Source organism: Ambystoma mexicanum, chromosome 13 (genome assembly GCF_040938575.1).
Source record: "Ambystoma mexicanum isolate Mex_15411 chromosome 13, UKY_AmexF1_1, whole genome shotgun sequence".
NCBI classification, from domain to species: domain Eukaryota; kingdom Metazoa; phylum Chordata; class Amphibia; order Caudata; family Ambystomatidae; genus Ambystoma; species Ambystoma mexicanum.
In genome coordinates this window covers 239,892,467-239,918,053 of record NC_090938.1, presented here as the reverse complement: position 1 = coordinate 239,918,053, position 25,587 = coordinate 239,892,467, and the positions used below count along the sequence as shown (strand labels likewise).

General features: G+C 43.3%; 1 protein-coding gene across 4 annotated transcripts in view; it reads left to right on the top strand.

Moving 5' to 3' along the window:
- The window catches only part of TMEM253 (transmembrane protein 253), a 594,226-nt gene that overhangs the window by 183,652 nt on the left and 384,987 nt on the right, over positions 1-25,587 (top strand). For 2 of the 4 annotated variants that reach the window (XM_069633709.1, XM_069633706.1), the window contains one exon: positions 4,269-8,801. The exons of the other annotated variants lie outside the window; for them this stretch is intronic. In XM_069633709.1, coding sequence (XP_069489810.1) covers positions 4,269-4,382 — 114 coding nt within the window. In that variant the 3' untranslated portion in view covers positions 4,383-8,801. Of the gene's footprint in view, positions 1-4,268; positions 8,802-25,587 lie in introns of those variants that run through there. 4 annotated transcript variants of the gene reach the window in all.

Here is a 25,587-nt window from a genome sequence, read left to right as displayed (position 1 = left end):
CTACTTTTCCTGTTGGGTGGGGCAGGAGCCACTCCCTAGATTCAGAACACTGGAACTCTTCTGGAAAGCAGGAACCCTTTTTTAGCTAGGCATGGCTGTGGAAGGAGACACCTAAGCACTACAGGAGGCTATTTAAACCACACCCGATGGATGAATCTTGCTTTGCGTTATTCTGCATCCTCTGCAGCAGAACGCTCATCGTGTCTTCTGCATCTGATCCTGGGCCTAAGGAAAAAGGCTTACCATCCTGAATCCAGTCTTCAGCAACACCTATAAAGACAAGAAAGAACAGGTTAGCATTATGGTCTTCAGTGACAGCTCTTCACTTACCTGGTCCATCGGCTGTCACCAACGCCTCGCGCTGCATTCCGGCATCTGAAAGACAAAGGCTTACCTACTCATCGTGCGCTCCGGAGGTCTTCACACTGCATTCCGGCATCTGAAAGACAAAAGCTTACCAACTCTTCGCACGCTCCGGAGGCCTTCGGCGCTGCATCCCGCATCTGAAAGACAAAACAAGGTGCGTTTAAAGACATTGGGGAACTTTAATACTCGCGTGCCATTACTCCTTTCCACATCTAACCCAGTGGGTATTCCGGCACCCTGCAGCCGCTCCGAACTTGTACCTGCAAAATAAAAAGACAGTTAGAGCGCATCGTGAAGCAGGCAACAAGCGCTTACTTACGTGCTTCCAGGCGCTTCTATTCATCACACGGGCTCCATCTTCAACTCACTTCAGCCCGTCATCCGCCATCGCCGGAACCCTGCAAAACAAGAAACATCATTACTAAAGACTTTAAGGACATTAGAATTACTCGAAACTTACCGTTCGTGCAGTAAACGACGGACAGCAGTCCTCTGAAGTCAAGAGGCCTGCTCCCCTTATCCAGTGAAGAAACTGGTTACAGCACCCTGCCCCGAGGCAGATGGAGAGCACGGCGTTCACTTACCTAAGGTGAGAGCGTTAACCTTTGGGGTTCTAAAGGAGAAGAGAAAGGGAAGAAGAGAGAGACATTCAATAACCCAGTTCCTTAATCCCATATTTTCTATCTGCAGACATCTTACCCTTCGAGTCAGACATACAGTGCACAGAGGTCCAGGCCAAAGAGCCAGCAGTGTGTTACACATCACCTTTGAAGATACGTATACGCCCAGTCAAGACCGGCGCCTCTACGGGAATCAGGTGAGCGTTACAGCAGGCCATGGAGAACAGTGATTGCCATTGGGGAAGGGTACAGATTGACTGACGTCACTGACAAGGATATGTTTAAAGACGACCCGTCAGACGATGAAATGGTGTTCAAAATGAGCATTACTTATTGGATCAGGATAGAAAGAAGAGAAATCCCTCAGCGAATGGTGATAGTACAGCAGCGTCCCGCATTTTTTGATGAAGACATGGAAAAGGTGCCAATCTCTTTATGGACTACGGGCCCCTATGATGTAGGCCGGTTGAAGGGGGTGGGAGAAAATAAGATTAAGTTGAAACCAGGAGCAATTTCAGTATCCTATGTCTCGAAAGGCAGATGAGGGCATTTTTAAGACTATATCGGCTATGATGGAACAGGGCATATTGGTGACATCAGAGTCACCATGTAATACCATAGTGTATCCCTGTGAAAAAATCAAAGGGGATGTTGTGGCGTTTAATTCAGGACATGAGGCCGATTAACCAGATTGTAGAGGCAGATTTTCATCTGGTTCCGAATCCTGCGATGGTTTTATGCAGTATTCCCCCAGAGGCACGATATTTGACAGTGATTGACTTAACAAAAATGTGTTTTTCTCAATCCCATTGCACAAGAATTCCCAAGATCTTATGTCTTTCACGTTCCGTCAGACTAAGCTGAAAAGCACACATTTTCCCCAGGGGTACTGTGAGTCTCCATCGATCTTTAATAGGATCCTGCATATGGATCTAAGCAATATTGATTTGCCAAGCATTGTGCTGCAGTACGTAGATGATATTTTAGTTTGTAGCACAACGGAGGAAGAGTGCAGATGAGACTCCGCTAATGATTATTCTAGCAAACAAAGAATGCAAAGTGGATAAGGAGAAATTGCAATATTGTCAGGAAGAAGTGTTATACATAGGTCGGTTAATTTTGCATGAAGGAAAGAAAGTTACACCTGAAAGAGCTGAGGCAATCATGAAAACGTTAAAACCGCACTCGATAAAGCAAAGTCAACAGTTTTTGGGACTATGTAATTATGTCAGAGCATGGGAATTTGATTATAGTTCATATATGAGACCCCTTTTCCAGGCTTTGAAGAAAGCACAGGTGAATAAAGAACACATTTAATGGACTGAGGAGATGGAGGAAGGGTTTGATGAATTGAAAAAAGCAATTTGTGCAGCTCCAGTTTTATGGAATCCTAATCATTCTGAGGAATTGCATTTATTCTTGCACATGAATGGAACAGTTATGACAGCACTACTCATGCAGAGAACCATTTTAGACCCAGTTATTAGAGGTCACTTCCCCTACGAACAATCGCTGGCAGCAGTCGCGTTCGCTATTGAGAAGTCTGCAAGCATAGTGATGGGGTGTTCCATGATTTTATTTGTTGAGCATGCTTTGTTTTCTGTTTTGGAGAAACCTATGGGTACACTGACATCTCAAAGGGCTTCTGCTTATGAGGTGGTCATATCAAATCCAGCGATCAAAATAGTGAGGTGTAAAATAGTGACTCCTGCCACGTTTGTAGCTGAACCATTGGCAGCGGGTGAGCAAGTGCATGATTTCTCTAACTATGAGGAATTTTATGATGAGAGTAAAAGAGAATGCTTTATCAGTGGGGGAGATTCTCTTTATTGATGGGTCTTTGAAAATTGATCAAACTGATGGAGAAAGGAATTCAGATTCAGCTGTGGTAGGACATAGAGCTAATAGGGAATTTGAAGTTGTAGCAAGTGCAAGACTACCATCTAATTTTTCAGCACAGGCTGCAGAATTGGTGGCGCTTATTGTCGCGCTCGAGAATCACGCAGAATGTGACTGTGTACAGTGACTCTGCCTACGTGACATCAACCATGCTCGCAGGGCTAGCACATTGGAAAAGGAGGGGCTACCTCCAAGCGGATGGCACTCTAGTGCAACACGCAGCATTATTGGACAGGCTTATCAAGGCACTACAACTCCCAGTAGCCATTGCAATAGTTAAGTGAGCAGCACAAACTAAGAGAACTGACTTTATTTTATGCGGAAACCAAGCCGCAGACAAAGATACCAAAAGGTTTGCATATTCAGCTGATGTTTTTAGTGTTGCTACTCCTGATGTGAAAGAAATAATGGTTATGATTATGGCTGTGAATGAAGGGTTTAATCATCTGTCAAGAACGCAGTTGATGGAAATTCAAGGTGGAGCTCCACAGGAAGAAAAAGAACTGTGGACACGGAGGGGGTGTTCTCTATCCCCTTCCGAAGCATTGTGGTGACAAGACAGCACTGGTGAACCGGTGAAGCCTGTAGCCTTATTAAGGGTGGCGTTAGAACAGCTACACTACACTGCACATGTAACTAGGGAGAGCCTTGCAGCAACCATTGTGCAGGGCTGGTTCATACCAAACCTGTTAGAACACGTTGCTTTTTATATAGTAAATTGCATTGTATGTCAAAAGTTTACTGCTGGGCACACTCTGCGAACAGCCAGAGGAGTGATTCCTCGACCAAATGGTCCTTTTCAGCATTTACATATTGATTATGTTCACATGCTGCAAGTATGTAAGGGATACAGGTATATAATTAGTGGTAGTGTGCCCCTTTTTAGATGGATTGAAGCTGGTCCATGAACACATCCTGATTCCACTTGTGCTGCAAAGTTTTTCATTCAAGAAGCATTTCCTAAATGGGGAGTATGTGAGGTGCTGAGATCAGATAATGGACCTCATTTTGTGAATGAGGTATTTGAACAGATTAGCCTCTTGCTTAGTATGAAGCATATGTTTTCTTCTGCTTATCACCTGTAAGTGAACGGGATATGTGAGAGACTCAACAGTCTTCTCAAGGAAAGAATAGCAAAGCTGAAATTGACACCGAAGAAGGGGTGGCTGTATTGCCTGCCCCTTGCATTATATGCATTGCGAAATCTGGCCGGATCTCAACACCACCTCACACCCCATGAGCTAGTTACAGGGAGGCAGATGAGAATGCCTCTGACTCCTCCATCGAGGATTAGGAGGGATGCCCAGACAACTGCAGAACTGTTAGGAAATGAGCTACATGCGTACTTAACATGTATGATCGCTAGTATCTCTGTCATTTCAGATCAACTCAAGCAGAAGGGCTGCCGGTCTCAGGACACAGATGAAGACAATACAGCAACTGGACTTGAAATGCTACGTGTTCCTAAACTTTTGCCGGAGACACTGTTCTAATTAGGAACTTCACTAGAAAGTGGCACGAGCCCAGATTTAGTGGCCCTTTTGTTGTGGAAGATATTACTCCTTCAGCAGTTAAAGTCCAAGGGAGGCGAGTTTAGATTAATTTAGGAGATGTACAATTGTATACTGGTGAGACCATCACACCCTCACCCCATTCGGAAGCAAGTCCAGAAGAAGAATTTCAGCATGTGCAGACTCGATCGATGACGAGTAAGAAGGACGTGGAAATACTATCCAGTAGATAGATGAAAATGTACGTTTCCCCTGAAACACTCCTTATAGATATTATAGCAGGAAGTGAAAAAATGACTGTTCTTGAACCATAAGAGCTTGTTGACATTGGACCTTAGGAGTGCTGAAGTAAATGAAAAATGCCCAATTTAGACTTCCTTTTCGACGACTGGAAAAGGGAGCAATTCCCAGACTCGTTTATCACTGAGTTTCTCTTTGGAGGTGAAAATGGTTCTGTCAGATGTTGATGTACACAGATACTTCTTGCTGTCTTCGTTTTTATACTCCAAGCTTACTCTGCTCTCGTTGGGCGCAGCACTGATGTATGTACTTTTGTCCAAGATCCTAAAAATGGTCTGGCGATTAGACGATTATTGGCAGCAATTATAGAACAAATCAGACAGCTACTTCAGCAGTTAACAAGATTGCCTGATTAAAGATGTTTTCCCTTCCTTAAAAGTAATTACATGCATAATGTGGACTATTGAACATATTGCAATACCAGAGAGTGAGCAGAGTCAACAACTTGTGGAGAGACACCAATGGTGACATCTAATGTATTGGTGCATAATATATGCCTGTTCGGCATCTATTATCGTTCTTCTGTTTCTATTGATCCACACTGTTTACTTTAATGGTCCCAAAAGGGAAGGAGTTCAGTTAATCCTTCCCACTCCACTCACCTTTGCAGAACTAGACACTGTAAGAAGGACAAGGCCATATGTTATTGTTCCTACACCAGTGATACATGTGAAGGTGCCGATTTCTCTGACAAATGTTTCTAGGTTTCCTATTGTAGGACGGATTGTTTTGGATATTCTTAATGAATATCAGGTACAAGCTCTTTTAGCAAAGCAAAGAAAGAGACCCAAGAGAAGTACAACGGAGGACGATTACACATTAAATGACTATTTAGACAGTACAGCTCATTTGGGGAACAACATATGGTATCAGCACATGAAAGAAGTGGGAAAAAGCTTTCTAAGGAGGATTGCTATGTATGTGCTCTCCTGCCTTATGCTATGGGAACGTCTAAGATATTCATAGCTATTGAGATAGATGTCCAAATAGCTCATTGCCTGACTCATCTTGCACTCTGTCATACAAGAGGTAAATTCCAGGGTCATACGGCATCCTTGGTATGGGTGACAGAATGATCAGCTCCAGAAGCAGATGACTATGTCCAAGATTTCAAGACAAGAGAAAGAGCACACACCAGAGATCATGTGATAAGATATGAACATCTTGGCAGAAAGGGAGCTGGAATTAGATGAGAGCGAAACAGGAAACTCAATTTCCAAGGAAAGACTGATGAAGAATTTTGAAGTTGTAAGGAAAGAGGCCAGGTGCAAATCTGGGGAGCAGTGCTTTATCCAGATGGTTGGGAATAAGGCATAGTCATATGCAGAGCTGTGGCCGTAACTGGTAATCACAAGCCAGTTATTGAACGAATGGAAAAAGGATGCAAACTTCTCTGGCCGAGGCTCGCCTCGTGGGTTGAAGACAAAGGAGACACTTCGCAGATAGTGCCTTTGGCAAGTGCAGAGCTATGCTTCAGAAACAATGCATGAGAAAAGTTGGAGAGAATCAACAGTGCGGTCGAATCTTTGCCAGGAATGAAAGATGGGACAGTGGTGATAATGGATCACTACTGGGCCTGTGGATCTAGAGCTTACATGAAACTGCCCAGAGATTGGGCAGGACTGTGTTCTATAGTGATTGTTCATGTTCCAGCGTTGGTGATTCCAAAGAGTGACCTGAACAATGGCAAGTTTCCAAAACCAGATGCTCACCTGAGGAAGAACAGATTGGCTGAACTCCTTAATCAAAAGAAGAGAGAAAACTATTTCTCTGCCAGATTGATAGAAGCCTTTGATGCTATTCCATATGAACACAAATTGTTCAGCAAGACTGCTTCGGTTTTTATTGTTATCTGTATGCCTGGGATCCAGGAGATGGCAAATGCCAAGTGTTTGCAGATCTCCAGATGGGAGCTTCTGCAGATGATTAACACCACCATAAAGGGATTCAATGCTATCAAGGAGGAACTAAGAGCCATACGCCTGATGACTATTCAGAACAGATATGTCTTGGATATGATTACAGCTATGGATGGAGGTGTTTGTGCCAAAATGGGAGAATCATGTCGCACATTCATACCTTCTCACGACTATGAGAATAGCACCTTGACAGAGGCCATAACGTTGCTGACAAACTTGCACATCAAGATGGAAGACGAAGTGGAAGACATTGCTGATGACAGCTGGTTTGCGTCAATCTTCTCATGGGTTTCACAATGGATGGTGAAAATGTTCAAGTTCCTTGGAGCTCTGTTAATGATGATCATGTTCGGATTCGGTGTGATCAGGATAATAATCGCACAATGCAAGAAGACTGCAAAGAAAGCAGTAGGAATGAAGATCGTGATTGATGTTGAATCAGTATACAAACCTAAAGATTTGACAGATGAAGAAATCAGAGACTATGTAAAGGCCAGTATTCATGCACCTGAGGGTACAATGTTCCTGTATCCGGAGAACCACAAGAAGTATGTGGGAAGATGGATCTACTGCATTCCGAAAGGACAATGTAGCCTTATGACCTGGAGTGTTGATGAACATGTAAAATCAGCAGGATGCCTGAAAGGATTCATAAAGATATGGACTCCAAAGAAGCACTTCGTCAGACAAGGATGTCTCGAGGTAAAGATTGATGAGAGAGTGGTTGATGAATCGCCCAGACGAGGAGTGTAGAGGAAGAGCCAAATACCCCTACCAGAAACTTCTCCTACGTGTTGCCTTTATGTTGGGAACCGGAAATTGTGACATGCGCAGTAACAGTGAGGATGCCTATACCGCAAAGAATTCTTGAGACAGGGTATCCATTGAGAAAACCTATCTGCATTCACAAAGAAGTAATGGTCTTCTGGAAATAGTCCCAGAAGAAGTATGAAAAAGAATAAGAAAGAAAACTGGTGATGTCACACGAAGTAGAATTGACGCATCTAGAAAAAACACAAATGAGGAAGGGATATAGACATTCTCTAGGATCTGAGGATGAGGTATCGAGGAAAAACAACATTTCGGGATTGAAATGAAGCTGCCCATGTGAAGAAACACTGAAGAAAATGCAAAGTCATTTTACAATTGTACAGATGCTGTAACACAAGTAGACCAAGTAATCCTAAATCTGGCTACGTAGTGAATAGATTGTGGCGATGCGCCAATGTATATACATAGGAATATATAGACTTTGGATGTTACACAATGCACTGTAGCAAACTTGAACGAACCTCGTGAATGGAAAGGGCTTGAAGTGTGGCGCAGTTGAAAATGGCTCATGGTGAAGGAGAATTCAAGAAAGGCTGGCTGGCCCAGCAACAAGAGTCGAGGCCACCGTGAGCCTGGTTGTCTGTCAAGAAGCTACATGAAACTGAGAAAGAAGGAAACTTCTGTTTGAGGTGTAATGGAAAAACACTGAAGGTGTCAAGGGTTCATCATTTAATAGTATTTGATGCAACGAAGAGCTCGAAAACGTGGTCTCCAGTCACATGGTCAGATAGAAATAGACTGTGCGTCGAGCTACACTGAAACCAGAAGAAAAGACCATGCCACACTCCCTTTTATTCTCAGTCACAGTGAGCTGCTTCAAGGCGGAGTTCAAACCCTAATTGAATGAGAGAGTGCAGGGGTGATGATAGATGTTGGGCTAATTGGGTGGCGAGGCATGACCAGGCCAACCCTCCTAGCACCTAGGGAAACTAGCTTGCAAGCTGATAAGCAAGAGGAATATTCCAGAAGGGTACAAGCGTGCCAACCAATTATAGAGGGCCACGTATCAAAGAGCCCTATAGCTTGTGTAACCAATAGGGTGTCGACTAATAGTATGACGCGGAAGATGACTTTCACTTGGGATGGGCTTAGTTGCCCACATGATCTTCGAGACCCAATCACAACCCTTGTCAGTATGTAACATATACCTAGATGTTCCCTTTAAGCCTTTAACATCCCTTAGTAGGTTTTCTTAGTTTAACACGTAGGGTGACATCAGTAGTGATGAATTATTAGTATAAGAATGTTGTTTTTTCATGTGATGCTTTGAGAGAAATCAAGCGAACGTCCATTGATGTCTGTTGTAACTCCCTGTTTTAAATAATTGTTAATAAAACAGTACTGAGTTTTGTCAACTTCCTGAATCGGTTTGATTATTAATGTATGAGTAAGTTCTGTATCGCCATCCATCTCTAAGTATTGCTACCTTATCTTAAAGGGCCCCAGGGGCTGGGCTTCACTCTATTCTAAGGCAAGGTCTAAAGCCTGACTCTTTATGATGGGTTATTTATAACACGCTTAATACCCAGAGGTTTCTAAGCGCGGACCCAGGGATCAAACCTGTGGTGCTCCGTATCGTCTTGCTTCCCAAGCGAGCACATTGCCTACTGAGCTATCCTCCCTTTGGGGAGAGGAACCTCCATGTGTTGATTACCCACCCGACTTTCTAAATCCATACATGTATTTATTTATTTATTTAAATTTTCCGAACGCGCCACACACCCAAAGATCACAGGGCTCACATAAAAGTAACAAGACGAACAACAAAACAGCAAGAACCGGAGGAAGAGTAATGGAGTAGACAGCTAATAGGAAAGATTAAAGAGGTAAGTCTTGATCATCTTTTTGACACCCGTCAGAGTTTTTTAACTTCCTCAGGTCAGGAGGTAGAGCATTCCAGGCAAGGGTAGCTTGGAGATTGAACATAGTACCTCCGAACACCTGAAGTCGGAATTCGGGTTGATAGAATCTCACCTGGTCAGAAGACCTAAGGCGGCGAGTGGGTTGGTGGACCCTAGTGCGATCTGAGAGGTATGAGGGAGCCTCATGATTCAGACACTTGTGACTCAGTGTTAGAACTTTATGATTAACGCAATGTTTTACCGGGAGCCAATGAAGTTCCCTTCGAGAGTCAGAGACATGACTAGGTCTCGTAAGACCACAAGTAGCATGGACTACACCATTTTGGATCACCTGTAATGCTGTGAGATTAGCTTTGGAGGTGCCAAAAAACAGACTGTTGCATTAGTCCTGGCACGAGTTGACGAGTGCTGCAGCAAGAAGAGAGATGCTCTTAGGTGAGACAAAAGGGTGAATATGGCCAAGTAATTTGTTAATATAGCCACAGGAGGCCCAAAGATATACAACATGAGGCTTCATGGTAAATTCGGCATCAAACATGACCCCAAGAGTCTTAACACTCTTGGCCACTAGGATTGTCATCTCAGCAATGGTGAAGCTTTCGTAGTCTACATGTAGTTTTTTAGCCTGGTCCCAGAGGTGACAATCAGAAGTTCTGTTTTTGTCTATATTTAGGGCAAGGCTGTTGGCAACCATCCAAGCCTGAACGTAACCATAGATCTTGTCAAGTGATGCTGCATCCTATGCATAGATGCCAGAAAGCTCCAAGACCACTTGGGTGTCATCCGCATAGTTAGTATACTGGACACCCAGGCTGTCCAAGAGCATCAGAAAAGGTAAAATGCAAATGTTAAAGAAGGTCGGGGAAATGCAGGAACCCTGAGGAACCCCACAAAAAATGGCAGCAGGAGCAGTTTCCGCATCCTCCACGGCAACCCTTGCATTATGAGGCCCCAAGAATGAAACAACCCACTGAGCGGCAACATCCGAGCGACCCACCAGATCCTGTAGCCTAGAGACCAAAAGAGAGTGATCCACAAGGTCAAAGGCTGCGGACAGATCTAGCAGCATCAGGAGAGCTGGGTGGCCTCCACGATGTTGGAGAGATTAGATTTTAAATCCAGCAAGGTGGTTTCAGTGCCATGTCTGGCTCTAAAACCTGACGGTCGTTGGCCAATACTGTCATTGCTGTCAATAAAGTCCTGTAGTTGAAGGTACGTGACCCGATTCAAGATTTTAAGCAGAAAGGGCATGTTTGTTTGTGATAGGGCTATGATTCTTTGCCTGGAAAGGATCAAGATTATTCTTTTTCAAAAGTGGAGTGATCCAGGCTTCTTTCAAAGATAGGTGTACGTGGCCTTCAGCAAAGGAGAGATGAACCCAAGTCACTGAGATGCCCAAGCAGTTCTTAAAGATGTCACAGGGGCAGATGTCACCATAACTAACAGTGGGCTTCATAGCACCTACGATTTTAGCTATTTCTACCTCAGTACAGGGGGGTAAAGAACAACTCATTCCTTGTAGTAGGAGTAACAGGATTGCTATTGACCCATGCAGAGGGAGAAACGGCTGAGGTGGAAGAAATAGCCCTCAATTGCTTGCAGATCATATGTGCCTGGAATGCAGCATTGGCAAAGGGAAATTCTACCTCCTTAAAAACCCTGCTGCTGTGCGGTGTCCCTCAGGGGTCATGTTTGTCCCCCTTGCTTTTTTCTTTTCTAAGCTACTATGCAATATGCTACAAACACTCAGTGTTAGATTCACAAACTACGCCGATGACACCCAACTGGTCTTTGAGCTATCAGGAAACTTTGTAAAGGATGCTCAAAGAGTCAGGGAGGTGTTTCACGCTATACAAAAATGTATGGCGACAAACCCTTTAGCTTTAAATGAAGAAAAAACTGAACTATTGATAGATGGTACCTCTCAAAAGTTAAAAATTAGATGCCCAATACCGAAGTTTTAAAATCAATAATAATAGTATTCTGGTATCAGATCATGTTAAAACGCTAGGAGTCTTTATGGACTCACATCTCTCTTTTAAGAGGCGTGCGTCCTACTTAAAATCAACGTGTGCTTTTTATTCTAACTTACTGTGGCAAATTCGCTCATATTTGACTGAACAAAATCTTGCGTTGATCGCTGGTGCCACAATAAACTCCAAATTATACTACTGCAATGGTCTATTTATGGGTACTTCTAAGACTAATATCACAAAAATGCAAACAATACAAAATGGAGCTGTCAGGGCTGTCTTTGGTCTAAGCTGACTCTCCAAGATCTCAGTAGCAAGGAGGAAGCTACATTGGCTCCCAGTTGAACAAAGGATAACATTTAAAGGTGCAGTTATGATCTTTAAATGCCTAGCAAGTACTGCACCCAAATATCTAGTTCATAAGATAAAGAAAGCGCCCATTAGAAGAAATCTTCGGTCTAATAATAATCATGACTTGTATCAACCCCGACAACTCCTCAAAAGAGTTGGTGGTACTAATTTCTGGGAACCTATGGTCTGGTCCGCTCCCCATAAAAAACTGTGTGTCTCTTAATATATTTAAGAAACAACCTAAGACTCGGCTGTTCGATGAAGGAACAGTTTAACTAATTGTCAACTCCTTTTGATCCTAGGATACCAGAACCCTTCTGTACTAATGTTTTGTGTACTATGTGTCTGTCTTTGTGAGCACTCCGAGGCCTACGGGCGACCAGCGCTATATAAAAATAAATAAAAAAATGAAAATAACAAAAGATGGAATCCTGATGATTTCATATTTTGAGCTTGAATACATCATGAATTCGTTGACACCAGGCAGTGTCTTTGTTGGGAACTGGGCCTATGGTTGACTTGCCTTCAAACTCTGTTAGGATCATGAAGAGTTCTTTAGAATTGGATTTAGCCTGCAAGATCCTTTTGCTGAAGGTGCTAGTCTTAGCAGCGATAATGGCTGATTGGAGATTCTGCGCTGCTTGTTTATAGTGTGATAGGGCTGTAGGGGATGGGGATTTTCGCCAATCTCTTTCGGCTGCTCGTTTGATTTGTCTTAAATCAAGGACATCCCCTTTAAATCAGGTATTCCTATTAGACTGCAGCTTAACCGATCTGGTCTGAAGAGGGCCGATAAAATCAACAGCTTCATTCAGTTTATTGGTAAGAAAAAAAGGTCAAATCTGTCGCATTATCAAACTTTTCAAGACCTATAAATTTAGGTTTAAGAATGGAGGATAATTTATCCCAGGTGATTCTTTTCAGATTTCTAGATTCTTTATAAGTCTTGTGGTAGCATTGACTTTACGGGGGGAGGCCCGAGGATGAACCAGGGAGGAAACAAGATGGGGATCAGACCATGGATGTGACGAGACTGAGACATTGGATAGGTATAGACGGTGCAACAGGAATCCAGTCAATAGTGTGAACCCCAGTATGGGTAGGTCCAGACACCCATTGTACACATAACCCAAGGTGTCAAGGGAAGTCAGTAGGGAGTTTGCTTGTTTGTGAGAAGGGTAATCAGCCCAAAGGTTAAAATCACCAAGCATGATAACAGGTGTATTGGCCTTGGTAAGCTTATTAAGAAGGCAGATGAATTGCTCTTCAAAAGAGGGCATGGCTTTGGGTGGTCTATAGATAACAAGAATAGTCAGAGAGACTTTATGATTGATCTTAAGTTTCACTAAAAGGCTTTCACATTCATTAGGAGACTCACTGGGATTTAGATGGACATTTAGGCGTTTGTTACAAAGAATGGCAACCCTCCAACCCCTTTTACCCTGACGATCACTCCGCAACATGTGGTAATTAGATGGGGTGGCTAGAGTGGCCTCGGATGGAATAGAGTTGTTCAGCCAAGACTCAGTGATGGCCAAAAAATCTGGTTCAGAGTGGGATAGTAAGTCCTCAACCTCAGATCCATGTTGGAAAAGAGACCTAGTGTGAAGGAAAGAGAACTGTACGTAGTGCGCTGAAAAATAGGACCCAGTTCCTCCATACCAATTGGAGAGGCAGAACCAGTATCGGACTGTATAATAGGTGCAATGAAAGGAGAAGAGGGTGAGGCAACGTGATGGGGACCTGGTAACAAACGGACGACCTTGTGGTATGCCGTCGACGGGCCAGATGATAAAGAAAAATCATTGGTTGTCTGCTCATTAATTCCTTGTGTAGATGAGCCTGGGGCGGAGGAAGACAACCTGGTCTGATCAGAGGAAAAGAGTAACAGCTGAGAGATAAGGCTGAGAGTGGTATCCAGCCTGCTATATTTGGCAATGATTCCCGCAAGTTTCCCCCTAAAAGCTGGTGCGTGCGGTACTGACTATGGAATAGTGTAGGAGCGAAGTTCTGCAATAACATCATGAATATTTTCCATGATAAAACAATAATCCACAGAGGCACGGGGGGTTTTGGATGGCAAATAAACCTGGTAACTCACTGAATAGAGCAGTGGACTGTGCCAGAGGACTCCTAGCGCAAACCAGCGACAACCAGCGACAATCAGCATCTTCAAACGTGCTGCCGATGTGCTTAAAAGGGTCGGTTTGGCCAGTACTTGTAGTTTCTAGAGAAATAGAGGACTACAATTCAACCTACCAAGGGACCACACATCTGCAGCTTGTTGCTGGAAGGAGAGCTGCGGACAGGAACGCAGTAGAGAGAAATGAGAGTGACACAGTACTCGCAAAGCAAAGAAAAATGAAAACAAGGTATTAACTAGATCACTGAAACAATACAGTAAACATGATCTCAAATTTAGAAGCCTTGTGATTTTAAAAATAAATTCATTTAATGTGCAGTCCTTACTGCTGGGTAAAAAACAAATGCAACACAGTATATTCAAAATCAGGACACAATATTAAGCGCCACCCCTGGAGGATGCAGACAGAATATCAGTTCCCAGCAACCCGCACAGCACTACTCAAATCAACCTAACCAACCGACTACTGAAATCTATAGCAGGATGATGATAGGTCTAGAGTAGGATCCGAGAGGAGCTTCTTCAAGAGGAGGTCATTGAGGGGGGTTATTGAGCCTTCAGAAAATAATCCTACACAGTATATGTAATGCAGGGTGCTAGATGGTCCACACAGGCCCGGGGCATTCATCATGGGATGGATCAACGGGGGATCTACTGGGTTTAAGGGCCTCCAGCAGAAGGAGCACTGTATTAATAGGGGGTTTGGGAAACTGAAAAGGTGGAAGAGGCACCTCTTCTGGGATAGATTTTCTCAGTGGATGGTGACCATGGATTGGTTGGTAAAGGAAGTGGCACATATGGGATTGTGGTGTGCGACACTGTGCGTTTTGTGAAGGCGACTGTCTTTGATCAAAGTCTTGCTACTGTTTCCACTGGTGCAAGGAGAAGGTTTAACTAAAAAAGCCTCACACCGGCGTAGAGTGCACGTGGTGTGCAACGCTGTGTGTTTTGTGTGTTCGGAGTGCTGGGAGTCTGTAATTGAGGCTACAACTGAGCCTTGTATCGCTCACTGGCGGGACTTAATAGTGGCAGCAAGCCCATCAGCCGGGTAGTGAAATTTAGACGGCCCTCAGAAAAATTGCTGCTTTGTCGCTTTGGTGCGCCGTGGAATAAGAGTGGCCTGTGTCTGGTGTTCTGTGTCGTTTGAGACTGAATGGCCTTTTAAACTGATAAGATTCTTTCTTCGTGGGGGACCTGAGCCCGCTTCTGGAAATGAAACCCCAGTTAACCCAAAAACCCACTTTACTTTACTTTATGCTTGTTACGCGCCAAAAGCCTGCAGGCATCACGGCGCGGCGGAGCGCAAAACAAACCACTTACAGTTTATAACTCTCAGTAGTTTACTTGGAGTAGGACTGCGCTAGGGTAAAGAACCAGATGACCAAATTATTGGAAAAGTCGGGTTTTCAAGGCTTTTCTGAAAGTGGAGTAGTTTTCTTGTTGTCTTAAGTTAACAGGGAGCTCGTTCCAATATTTAGTTGCCTTGAACGGGAAAGATTTGCCCCTTTCCGTTGCCCGTTTGGCTTCTGGGATGTTTAGAAGGCCCTTATCAGCTGATCTTAAGCCTCTTCGGGGGGCATACCAGGAGAAGTGCTTTTTGAAGTAGGCTGGCGCCTTTCCGAAGAGGCATCTATGGACAATCGTCAGTGCTTTGAACCTGACTCTGTCCTCTATTTAAGCCAGTGTAGATCCCTCCTACCATCTGATATATGGCCCCTTTGTTTTTTCTTTTTTATGATGCAAACTGCATCGTTTTGCATGACTTGGCATTTAGCTAGCTCCTTTTTTGAGGCTCCCAGTAACAGGGCATTTCCGTAGTCCAGGCGTGATAAGAGGATCGCTCTGGCTACGGAAGCTGCATTGGTCTCATTGATATATGGTCTAATTGCTCTTAGGAGGCGCAGGTAGTACAAGTTGTTTTTATATAGGTAACTGACCTGTGCTCCTGATCCCAGTGAGGCTTCAACCATCATACCCAAGGTTTTTACCTTGGGTACTACTGGTATGACAGCATCTTTGATAATTAATGTCTTATATTGGGAGTCCAACTTAGACCTGGCTTGGTTAGATCCGAAAACCATTAATTCAGTCTTAGTGTTGTTTAAGCACATCCAGTGCCTCTGCATCCAGTTATCAATGATATTATATACTTTCTCAATTTTGGCGCTGTCCGTTGCATGGTCTCCTGTTAATTCAAAAATTAGCTGCGTATCATCAGCGTAATTGGTGAAAATAACACCAATGTTTTCTAACAGCGAACAGAGACTTCTTATATAAAGGTTGAAAAGGAGAGGGGACAGACTAGCACCTTGGGGAACTCCAAACAATATCGGGGTTGCTTCGGAAAAGTTTTCGCCCCAATGTATTCTTGCCATCCTGTCCTTCAAGAAAGAGGCCAACCAGGCCTGTGCTTTTGCTGAGTACCCTACAAGTTTATCCAGGGCTGATTGTAGCAGTTGGTGGTCTACTAAATCGAATGCAGCGCTGAGGTCCAGCAGCATAAGTAACCCAGTCTTGGCTTTCTCTGTCAATTCTAACATGTGTGTCTGTAAGTCTAGCATGGCAGAATCTGTGCTATGAGCCGCTTTAAAGCCAGATTGTTGGTCGTAGCATGTCTGCAGTTTCCATATGTTCCTGCAGCTGATTAGTGGCAATTTTGTCAAGAATTTTTAAGATAAAATTGGAGTTAGTGATCGGCCGGAGGTTGTTTACGGAAGTTGTTTACGAGCGCCACTGCTCGCATTAGCCGAGGCACAAAGAAACACGGCTCAGCTCTGCCTAATAGAACTGTTGTTTCTGATAAAGAAAAAGATAAGAATATTAACTCCTTGCAATCCGACATTACTAACTTTTTTGAAGTTAAAAAAATTTCATCAACAGATAATTAGTCTTTTCTGGATGACCGGCTGAAAAAAACGTTCACCGAACTATTGATAATAATAATTAATTGTTGAATATGTGAGTTGGCTTATAGCGAGCGACCTCGGAGGTGAACAGGAACTTCCTCATCAGGCCTGCGATGGCAATATAATTGACAGTGACTTGTCCAAATTGCTGGATCTGGCTCCTCTGGCATCGTCCTCTTCAGTCCTGCTTGAAACCAGTAGTGAAGCCGAATTAGAAAGCGACATGACAGACGATGAAGCGTCCAAAACAGGCGATATATCTATTTGCAGCAACATAAATACAATAATTGCCAAAGTGGAAGCTATGTCAATGTGGATAGCCACGCTAGCTAAGGGCCCTTTGGACATTAAACAGTCGCTTGCTAAAGTAACCGAATTGATTGAAAACTCAATCTCTGATCCCACAGCAGGACAAAGAGCTTTAAAGGACAAGCAAATTAAAACCATTAGGGCTTCCTCAGTACTTGTGAGTGATAGCGCAATTTCCCCCTCTTTGGCCCCATGTCCATTTATACACTCACTGCAACCGGCATCATAACGGACAATTGGGATTAGGAAGAGCTAATCATGCCGCCTGACCCGGAGTTTGAAATTACAACTGTAAATACCCTGGAGCTGAAAACAATCACTAAAGCCGTCAGATTCCAGCCCAGTCTGAAAGACCAAAATGAACTCAAAAAGGATTGTAGAGTTCCTACTAAAGCTACTTCAGACCAAGTCTTCTGTGATGTTCAGGAGACCATCCAAAGGAGAAAAGTAGTCACAAACACAGTGCCTGATGGTTTGGTACGACAGGTGGTCCATTGGAGCAAAAGCCTAAACTAAAGCAAACAGTCATATCAAATTTAAATACACGCAAATCTACGTGTCCACAGCTGAAGCTGGCAATCACATGTTGCTGCTCAAAGCTTACACACTGCCCATAGTGAGGTGCCTGAATGGACAACGGCCTGGCAAGATCTCCATCAATACTAAAATTGCAAGTGTGGCTTAGGTCGAAACAAATGATACGACCTTGACGATTGATAAACCCCTCAATGACACCAGTGTTCTTCAAGGCTTGGGTAAGTGGGTCATCTTGGAGGAACTTAAACCCACCAGTTATAGCCCTTTCCTGAATCAAACCCATTTACTGGCCATACTTGATATGATATGATATGATATGGTATTTGTAACGCGCCTATACTTAAGCAACTACCACAATTAAGCCTGATTTGTTCTACCGACATAAATCACATTGAACTTCCAGAGATAGGTAGCCCTACTAATTGGGCATTGGTTGAATGCTCTTTATCACTGGTAGTCGCCCTGTTGAAAATGCAAGCTGCCTTCTTCACACAGTTAGGCCTCTCTCTCATCACATGCCGGAAAGCAAAGAAATAAATGCCTATAGAAACATTTCACCCCTTCACAAAATAGGAAGTGGCCTCACATATCATTGTTCCTAAGTACACTACGAAAAATATGGTTACGATATCACTATAAAGTGATATACATGTCATACAAGAATGGATCGCCATATGTATCATTAAGATCAGTGTGTAAAGGCCCATAGTAGCAACTTACTGTTAATGCAAGCAGACGTCCATGGCCAAATGATAATGATGTGTTATTATATAGCACTTACCTGAAGCGCTTTACATAGAAAAAACATACATACAATATCACCCAACCTGTGTTGGTACTCATTTATCGACCTCAGAAGGATGAAAGGCTGAGTTGAGGTGTTTAAGAACAGACTAAATCAGTGACTCACCCCATGTGCCTGAAATAAACCTTTAATGAATTAAGCAATTATTGTATAGAATTCCAGAAAGACAAATTATTTGGTATTCCTTTCCTTCCTATTTAGTGTCACTGATGAAAGTGTTAGACTTGTGGAACCCCTGTTCTTTTTTTTTGTTGGAGAGGCTTGAACAAGAAAGCCAGCCACTCCAGAAGCACAGAGCCACATGGTGCTCGCCACAGCCCAGGAGCTTGCATTAAAAAAATAAAAATAAAAAAGACACACATTTCTTTTCGCTTTTTTTTTTTAGTTGTAGCCATGGAGACCACAGGGGGGGCAAGGGAGACCCCTAAATGACGTCCCTGGGCCCAACCTAAAACATGAAACTGTAAAGAAACAAAACATGGGCTTGCCTGCATACACCTCCTTCCCTTTCAGGGTATGAAACTTTAAGCATTATCTTCACAACGTCTAGCAATTGCCACTCTCTCGTTACTCCATTTTTCTCCTTTGCTCAATAGCACAGTATTCCCTAAATCCTTTGCCACCTCCAACGGAGTAGAATATTTCGAAAGTCCTTTGTCCACCCTCTTACCTTTTTCAACCTTAACTTCCATATCCTCCTTCAACACACATTACTTCACACAATTAATCTCATTATATCCCTCCTTTGGGCATCCAGAATCCTGAGTTGCAGTGCCCCCACTTGCACTTCCTCCCGAACACCTGCAAATGTCTTCATCCAACCCGGATGACACTGTGAATTCAGTCCCTTTTTCGTAAGGCTTCAAACAGGGAAACTCGGGTTACCTGGTGTGTAGCAATCCTATATTGTATTACGGGCTCCATCACTGCATGTTCGCAATCTCCACCAGATGCGATGGCGATCCTAATTGCATCCATCATCGTTCTGTTGAACCTTTCCACTGTGGCATTACCCTTAGGGTTGTACAAATCAATTGTGCAATGTCCAATGCCATTATCCTCCCAATAATCCGCCATCTCCCTCCCCACAAACTGGGAACCATTGTCTGACACTAGTTTTCTGGAATCCCTCTCTCCAGAACACAGATTCCAAGAATTTTATAATCCTGCGAGAAGTAACATCTCTCACAATGCACAGCTCTGGCCACGTATATAAAAAAGTCTACCAACACAATAAGATATGCATTCCGAGTTCCCCTCAAATATATGGGACCCAAAATATCCATGGCTACCACATCCCAGACTGAACTAGGGGGCTCAGCAATTTTCATGGGAGGCACTCTGGTATTCATCACCTTATCACTGTCCTTACAGACCTCACATTCCTTCAAAAACATCTAAAAATCATGGTCCATATCCGGCCACCAAAAATCTTGACGTATGAGGCCCTTTGTCTGGCTAGCACCAAAATGTCCCTCATTGACAATCCCCAACACAATATTTCTCATGCCATCTGGCACAACCATACGCTCACCCCAAGACAGTAATCCTTTTTCCAACCTCAATTCTTGCCTCACCTCCCTGTATCCATTTATTTCTTCATCAATTTCATCCTTTGGCCACCCTTCCTGAACAAACTTTGTCGCCATTGAATAGAGCAAATATTTTTCACACTGCTCTCTGCAGTCACCTTCCTTGGCAACTTTACAGTTAGCAAAGACCTCATCTTCCTCCTCACATCTCATGCCGCTATCCTCCTCAATGGGATTGCGTGATAAAGCATCACCTATAACATTTAGCTCACCTTTCACATGCTTCACTTGCATGTCTACACCCTGCATAGAGGAAATCCACCTGACACTCCTCCTAGAAATTGCATCCAACCCCTTCCTGTTAAAGATGCCCTCCAGGCTTATGATCCTTCACCACAACAAATGTTCTTCCCCCAAAGAATTGGCGGAATTTCTCTATTCCCCACACACAAGCTAAGGCTTGCCTCTCGACAACTGAGTATCGCTTCTCAGCTTCCTACAAAATGTGTGATGATTCAAAGGTCACTGTGTGTAAAATATCCCCTCTCCTCTGCATTAATACACACCCGAGGCCACTCTCGCTCGCATCAGTATACAATTGGACCTCCCAATCATCCTTGAATCCCTTTAAAATGGGTGCACTTACCGAACAATACCTAATGTCTTCAAACCCTCCATCACATTTCTCACACCAATCAAATTTCACATCTTATGCCTTCATCTAACATGCGCCTCAGTTCTTTTTCCACATCCGCCCGTAAACCAAGCAGTATAGTGCACGCTCTCGAATTTGCAGGCACGGCCCCTGGCTTTAGTCTAATCAAGTGGACAAATCCTCTCAGACATCCCATCTGTTCAGCCAAACATTGGGAAACAACTTTAGCACTTCAGACTCCTTTACTTGGACAGCCTCCACCTTTCCCGAAGCCTTTTGCATAACTACCACTTGTGAGAGATGATCGGGGTCGAGCTTCAAACCAAGATTGGCTTGCACATCCCAAAATAGTAGATTACCACCCTTCCAAGTCACCCTCACCATGCCATGAGCATTGATCCCATGACAATTGAATTGAGCCCAAAACTCTTCCACGATATTGATTGGAACATCCCCATAAGCATGCGCACAAACACTTGCTTCCTGCAAATCACAAGAATTACATTTCTCTCTCCGTGTTTCCATGTTCACTAGGGTATAGTCTGCTCCACTGCCAATTAATAGCTTCACTGGTACCGCATTCACCATTATTTCGGCATGTGGCTTAACTCGTTTGGGTAGAGCGTCGACTGCATTTACCACACAGACCTCTTCCCCATCACTCCCTTCATCCTGCCAAAATGTCATGCTATCCTGGACCATTTGAACACTTCCAGGTTTATTCCAGTGCTTGCAACAGCAAGACATATGGCCTTTTCTGTCACAGTCTCTGCATATCACTTGAAGCGCAAAACACTGTTTATCGCCAGCAAGATGATCAGGGTTTCCACATCTGTAGCATCCTATGGCAAACGACTTCCTATCTGTCATTTGTCTGTGGTCCACTTTCTTTTTTGCCATCTGTTTAGTTTCCTCCTTGTGTCCTTGTTCCTTACATGCTTTTATATATTTATTTATGTATTTCATTTGTTATGCGCACCCAGGACCCGGAGGTATCACAGCGCTAGATTACATACAGTAAGGCATAGGTAGTTGTTACAGTACAGTAAAGTCAACAGTAGTTACATAGGTAATCATGCATATTTGTTAAAAAGAGCGGTTGCGAAAGGCAAGGTAGGAAAGTTCGTTCCTTATGGTGGGAGGGAGCGCGTTCCATAGTATGGGCATGATGTCAATGAAGCAGGAGCCCCCTGATCGTTTTCTATTGAATCTAGGCATAGTGAGATGGAGGAAATTGAGCGTAAGGTTCGTGGGTTGGGTTTCTTGGAGATGCAGTGCGTGAGATAGGGGGGGGCTGTGTTGTAGAGGCAGCGGTGGGTGGTGGAGAGTATTTCAAAGTCAATGCATGCTTTAATGGCAAGCCTTTCACTTGGTCGACAGCGTTTGCACTAACCAGAACAGTTTTACCAGACTCTGTATCCAAAGCCTTGATGCACTTCTCTGTCTGTTCCACCATTTTAGCGATTTCGATCGCCCCTTTCCAGGGAAAAATCAGCGCTACTGGCTCTCTCTCTCTCCACAGAGCTTCCCTAATCTTGTGATAAGCACATTTTATCATTAACTGAATCCTAATAGGCTCATCCCTGCAGTGGCTATAGTCACACTTAATAGCCAACCCACGAGAAATGGTAACAAATTCCTCAATTGATTCACCAATTAGTTGATCTCTGATGGCGAAGTGATATCTGGCCAAGAATGTATTCTTCTTGACAATTAAATGTCTGTCGAGCTTCAACAGACTTTGCTCAAAGGTGGACAAACCTTCTGCTTCTTGTGCCTGCAACTCTGGCAATTTCTTGAATACTGTTTGCCCTTCTTTGCCCAGACAATGATAAAGGGGGGAATCCTTTTGATCAGACACAAAGTTACTGCCATAGACCTCATGCAGGTATCACATAAAACCCTCTTTCCAGTCCGTCCACTTGATTGAGGGCTGGATGAACTAAGAACAAAGCTGGCCCTGGGGTATTCATTTTACAGACGTGCTTTCCAGCAGACACCAGCAATTCCCCAGTGCAATAGCTTCCAAAGCAAATTGTGCCTGTGCACCCTGTAATGCACGTTACCAGTACTTGATAAGTCAGTTGGAGTCTCTATAATGTGGGCTCAGGCATTATGGTGTATGCATTCAACTGTTGCAAGCATTTATCCTTGCAACATTTAGTGCGCCTGGACCTATGATGGCGGTCCGCACTGTGGCAATCAGGCTTGTATCAAGTATCACCTGACTTCAAAATGGCAGACGCGAGATCCTGCAAGACTTTGCTCCCCGATGGGATTAGTGCGCACCGCTCTGTATTATGCCGGGGAGAGTTCGCGCTTTCCGTGGGCGCAGCATGCCTGCCAAAAGTTAAAACACACCAACCTGGGGGGGCGTCGCCGGAGTCAGGAGCCGGGGGCTGCCCTCCCACCATTCCAGCTCATATGGACACTCGCACAGACACATGAGTGTGCAATGTCAAGGCCAGGCTGGGGCTGCTGTTGGTCGCTCGATCCTCGCCATCCTCGTCACCAGCATTATGCTACATAGCCCACGCATGAGCTGGGACGTTACTAATGCATCTCCTTTAATCACGTTCTTTACAGCAGCCCCAACCTCTTCAGCTGGGTAAACAGTTACACAATTCAAAGCCTAACATTCTTCCTGACGCTGCATGGTTCTAATTCCATTGTAGAATGCTATTACATCCTTATGCTTTGCATGGTCAACAATTGCCCAACATAGCAGAACTAATGTCCACTCCCAATTATGGTTGCTGTTCTATCCTATTGACAGCCCAACTTAAAACATGAAACTGTAAAGAAACAAAACATGTGCGTGTCTACATACATAACAATCACCCTCTTGAAATAGTAACAGAGAACATCTGTTTGGGCTTCCCTATTAGAATAACCTCCTCCCCTCCCCCCATTGGCATATTAAGGTGAAAAGGTAATTGCAAAATCTTGGAAAAAATGGATTATACTAAAACATTATATAGTGCACCATGGAGGCTATAATGTCGAGGGACTCTTGGAAGTCTACCTACTAGTATTGTAGCAGGTATAATATAGGCCCTCGCAGCACTACCTTATAGCAAGTACATTGGCTCGATCGATTTGAGGGCAAATTATTGCATGCAGTGATTAACCTCCCTAACTCAGTGCCGGTAGAGGCACTGAGATTGGAATTTGGGGTTATCTCACTAATGACTATGTAGCATGTACAGAGAAACTTAATGTATGCTAAGTTTTTGCAATAAATTCAAAATTCGAATGAATTACTGTTTTCACTGGGTAAACACATTGACACAGAAGTTAAAAATATATTTGCCACAGAACTAAAAACAAATTCCATGGCCTTTCTGAGGGTATTAGACCTCGAGCCTGACATCTTACTGCTGCCCCAAATTTTGAAATAATAATAAAAAACAAGTCGGGGTGGTGGGATAAGGTAAGAATCGTTGACAATCTCCATGACAAAATAAGGTATAAGGAATACTCACAACAGAATTTCTCATTACGCACAGCTGGTAGCTATTTGACTAAGTTGTGCACCATTAAGCTAAAACGTCTAATATTATATCTACGTTTAAACTGACTTCCTACCTCGGAATACAGTGGTTCATGGCAGAAAATCTCATCGACTGAATGTTTGTGTCGATTATGTCAGAAGGATGCAATAGAGACTGATCGGTATATATTGACTGATTGCCTGGCTTTAAAAAGTCACTATCAAAAGGGATATTGTAATTTTGTTACAAATATCGAGGACATTGCAAATTACCAATTCTGGTCGACTCTATTTGGGGCAGAATCGATAGTTCTAGTAGCAGCAGCGTTTAATATTTGGAAGGAAGCTCTAAAGACATTTTAATTAATTGGTTATACCCAATATATGATATTACAATTGTTTTAATTATCATTGTGTTTCATACTGAGCATCAGTGATGTGAGTATTAATTGTTTACATTTTGTATTTTTCTTCTTATTTGCTATTGTTTATATTGCAAAATGTTACAGGATTTTATTGAAGGAAAAATGGGAATTCTTATCTCTTTTTAAATTAATGGATTAATAATGTTATATTTTTTCTTCTTTTTTCATGTGCATACATGTTTGTAATTAACGAAATGCACAATAAATAATTAAAAAATGCATGGGATTACCCCATTGGTACTATACCTTATATCTTACATTATTTGAAGAAGCCAGGGTACATTAATAAGCTGATTGCTAGGACATGTTGGAAAGAGTGGCAACATGTTCATAGGAATTCTCTTAGAAAGACTCTATAATCCCATTCCAGTAGGCTTGTTAGGCTACTAAAAGGTCTTATGATAAATATTCTGTTGGCATCTGTAGATGCCTTTTGCCACGTGGGAGCAGGACTTACTCCGTTTTCTTTCTGCTTGCCTGCATTTTCTTTTTGAAGCAGTTTGCCTTGTACAGATCCATTGGGTAACAAGATCAATATCTGAATTTAGGATGCTGATCAGTAACCTGCAGCAGCTCTCCCATCAAGGACTGGCTCAGCCTGTGTGCATGGTATTTCATAAAGGTCCCACGAGAAAGCACCTGATACCTGTTAATTATAGGACAAGGGCCAATATCACACTTGATTACTCAAGCATTAATTAGTATATTAAATATAAAGAACAACTGAACTGGCCATAATTCTGGCTAACACTAGCTCGAATAATGAAAGATAGTGTGTAAAAAGCAGATAAAACGTATAGGTTTGCGTATGAGTTGAGGTCTGGAATATTTAGAAGTGTTCTAGATACTTCAAGTATTCTAAAGCCTCTAGAGTCATCTTATCATACTTCATGCGACTGATGAAGCAAGTGTCAGTTGCTGCTTTTGCCGCCACTTTTATTCCCCCTCCCACTCCCGCCACTGACTCTCGCACTGACATCCCTTGCTAATCTTCACCTCTCCATTTCCAACACTCTGGACATCTTTGCCCCTGTCATGACAATCTGCATGAAGACTGCCTCCCAGTGCAACACCTGGTATGATTCCAACCTAGCCTCTCTGAAACGCATCAGTGCAGAGTTGCTGAGCGGAGGTGGCAGGCCTTGAGAAC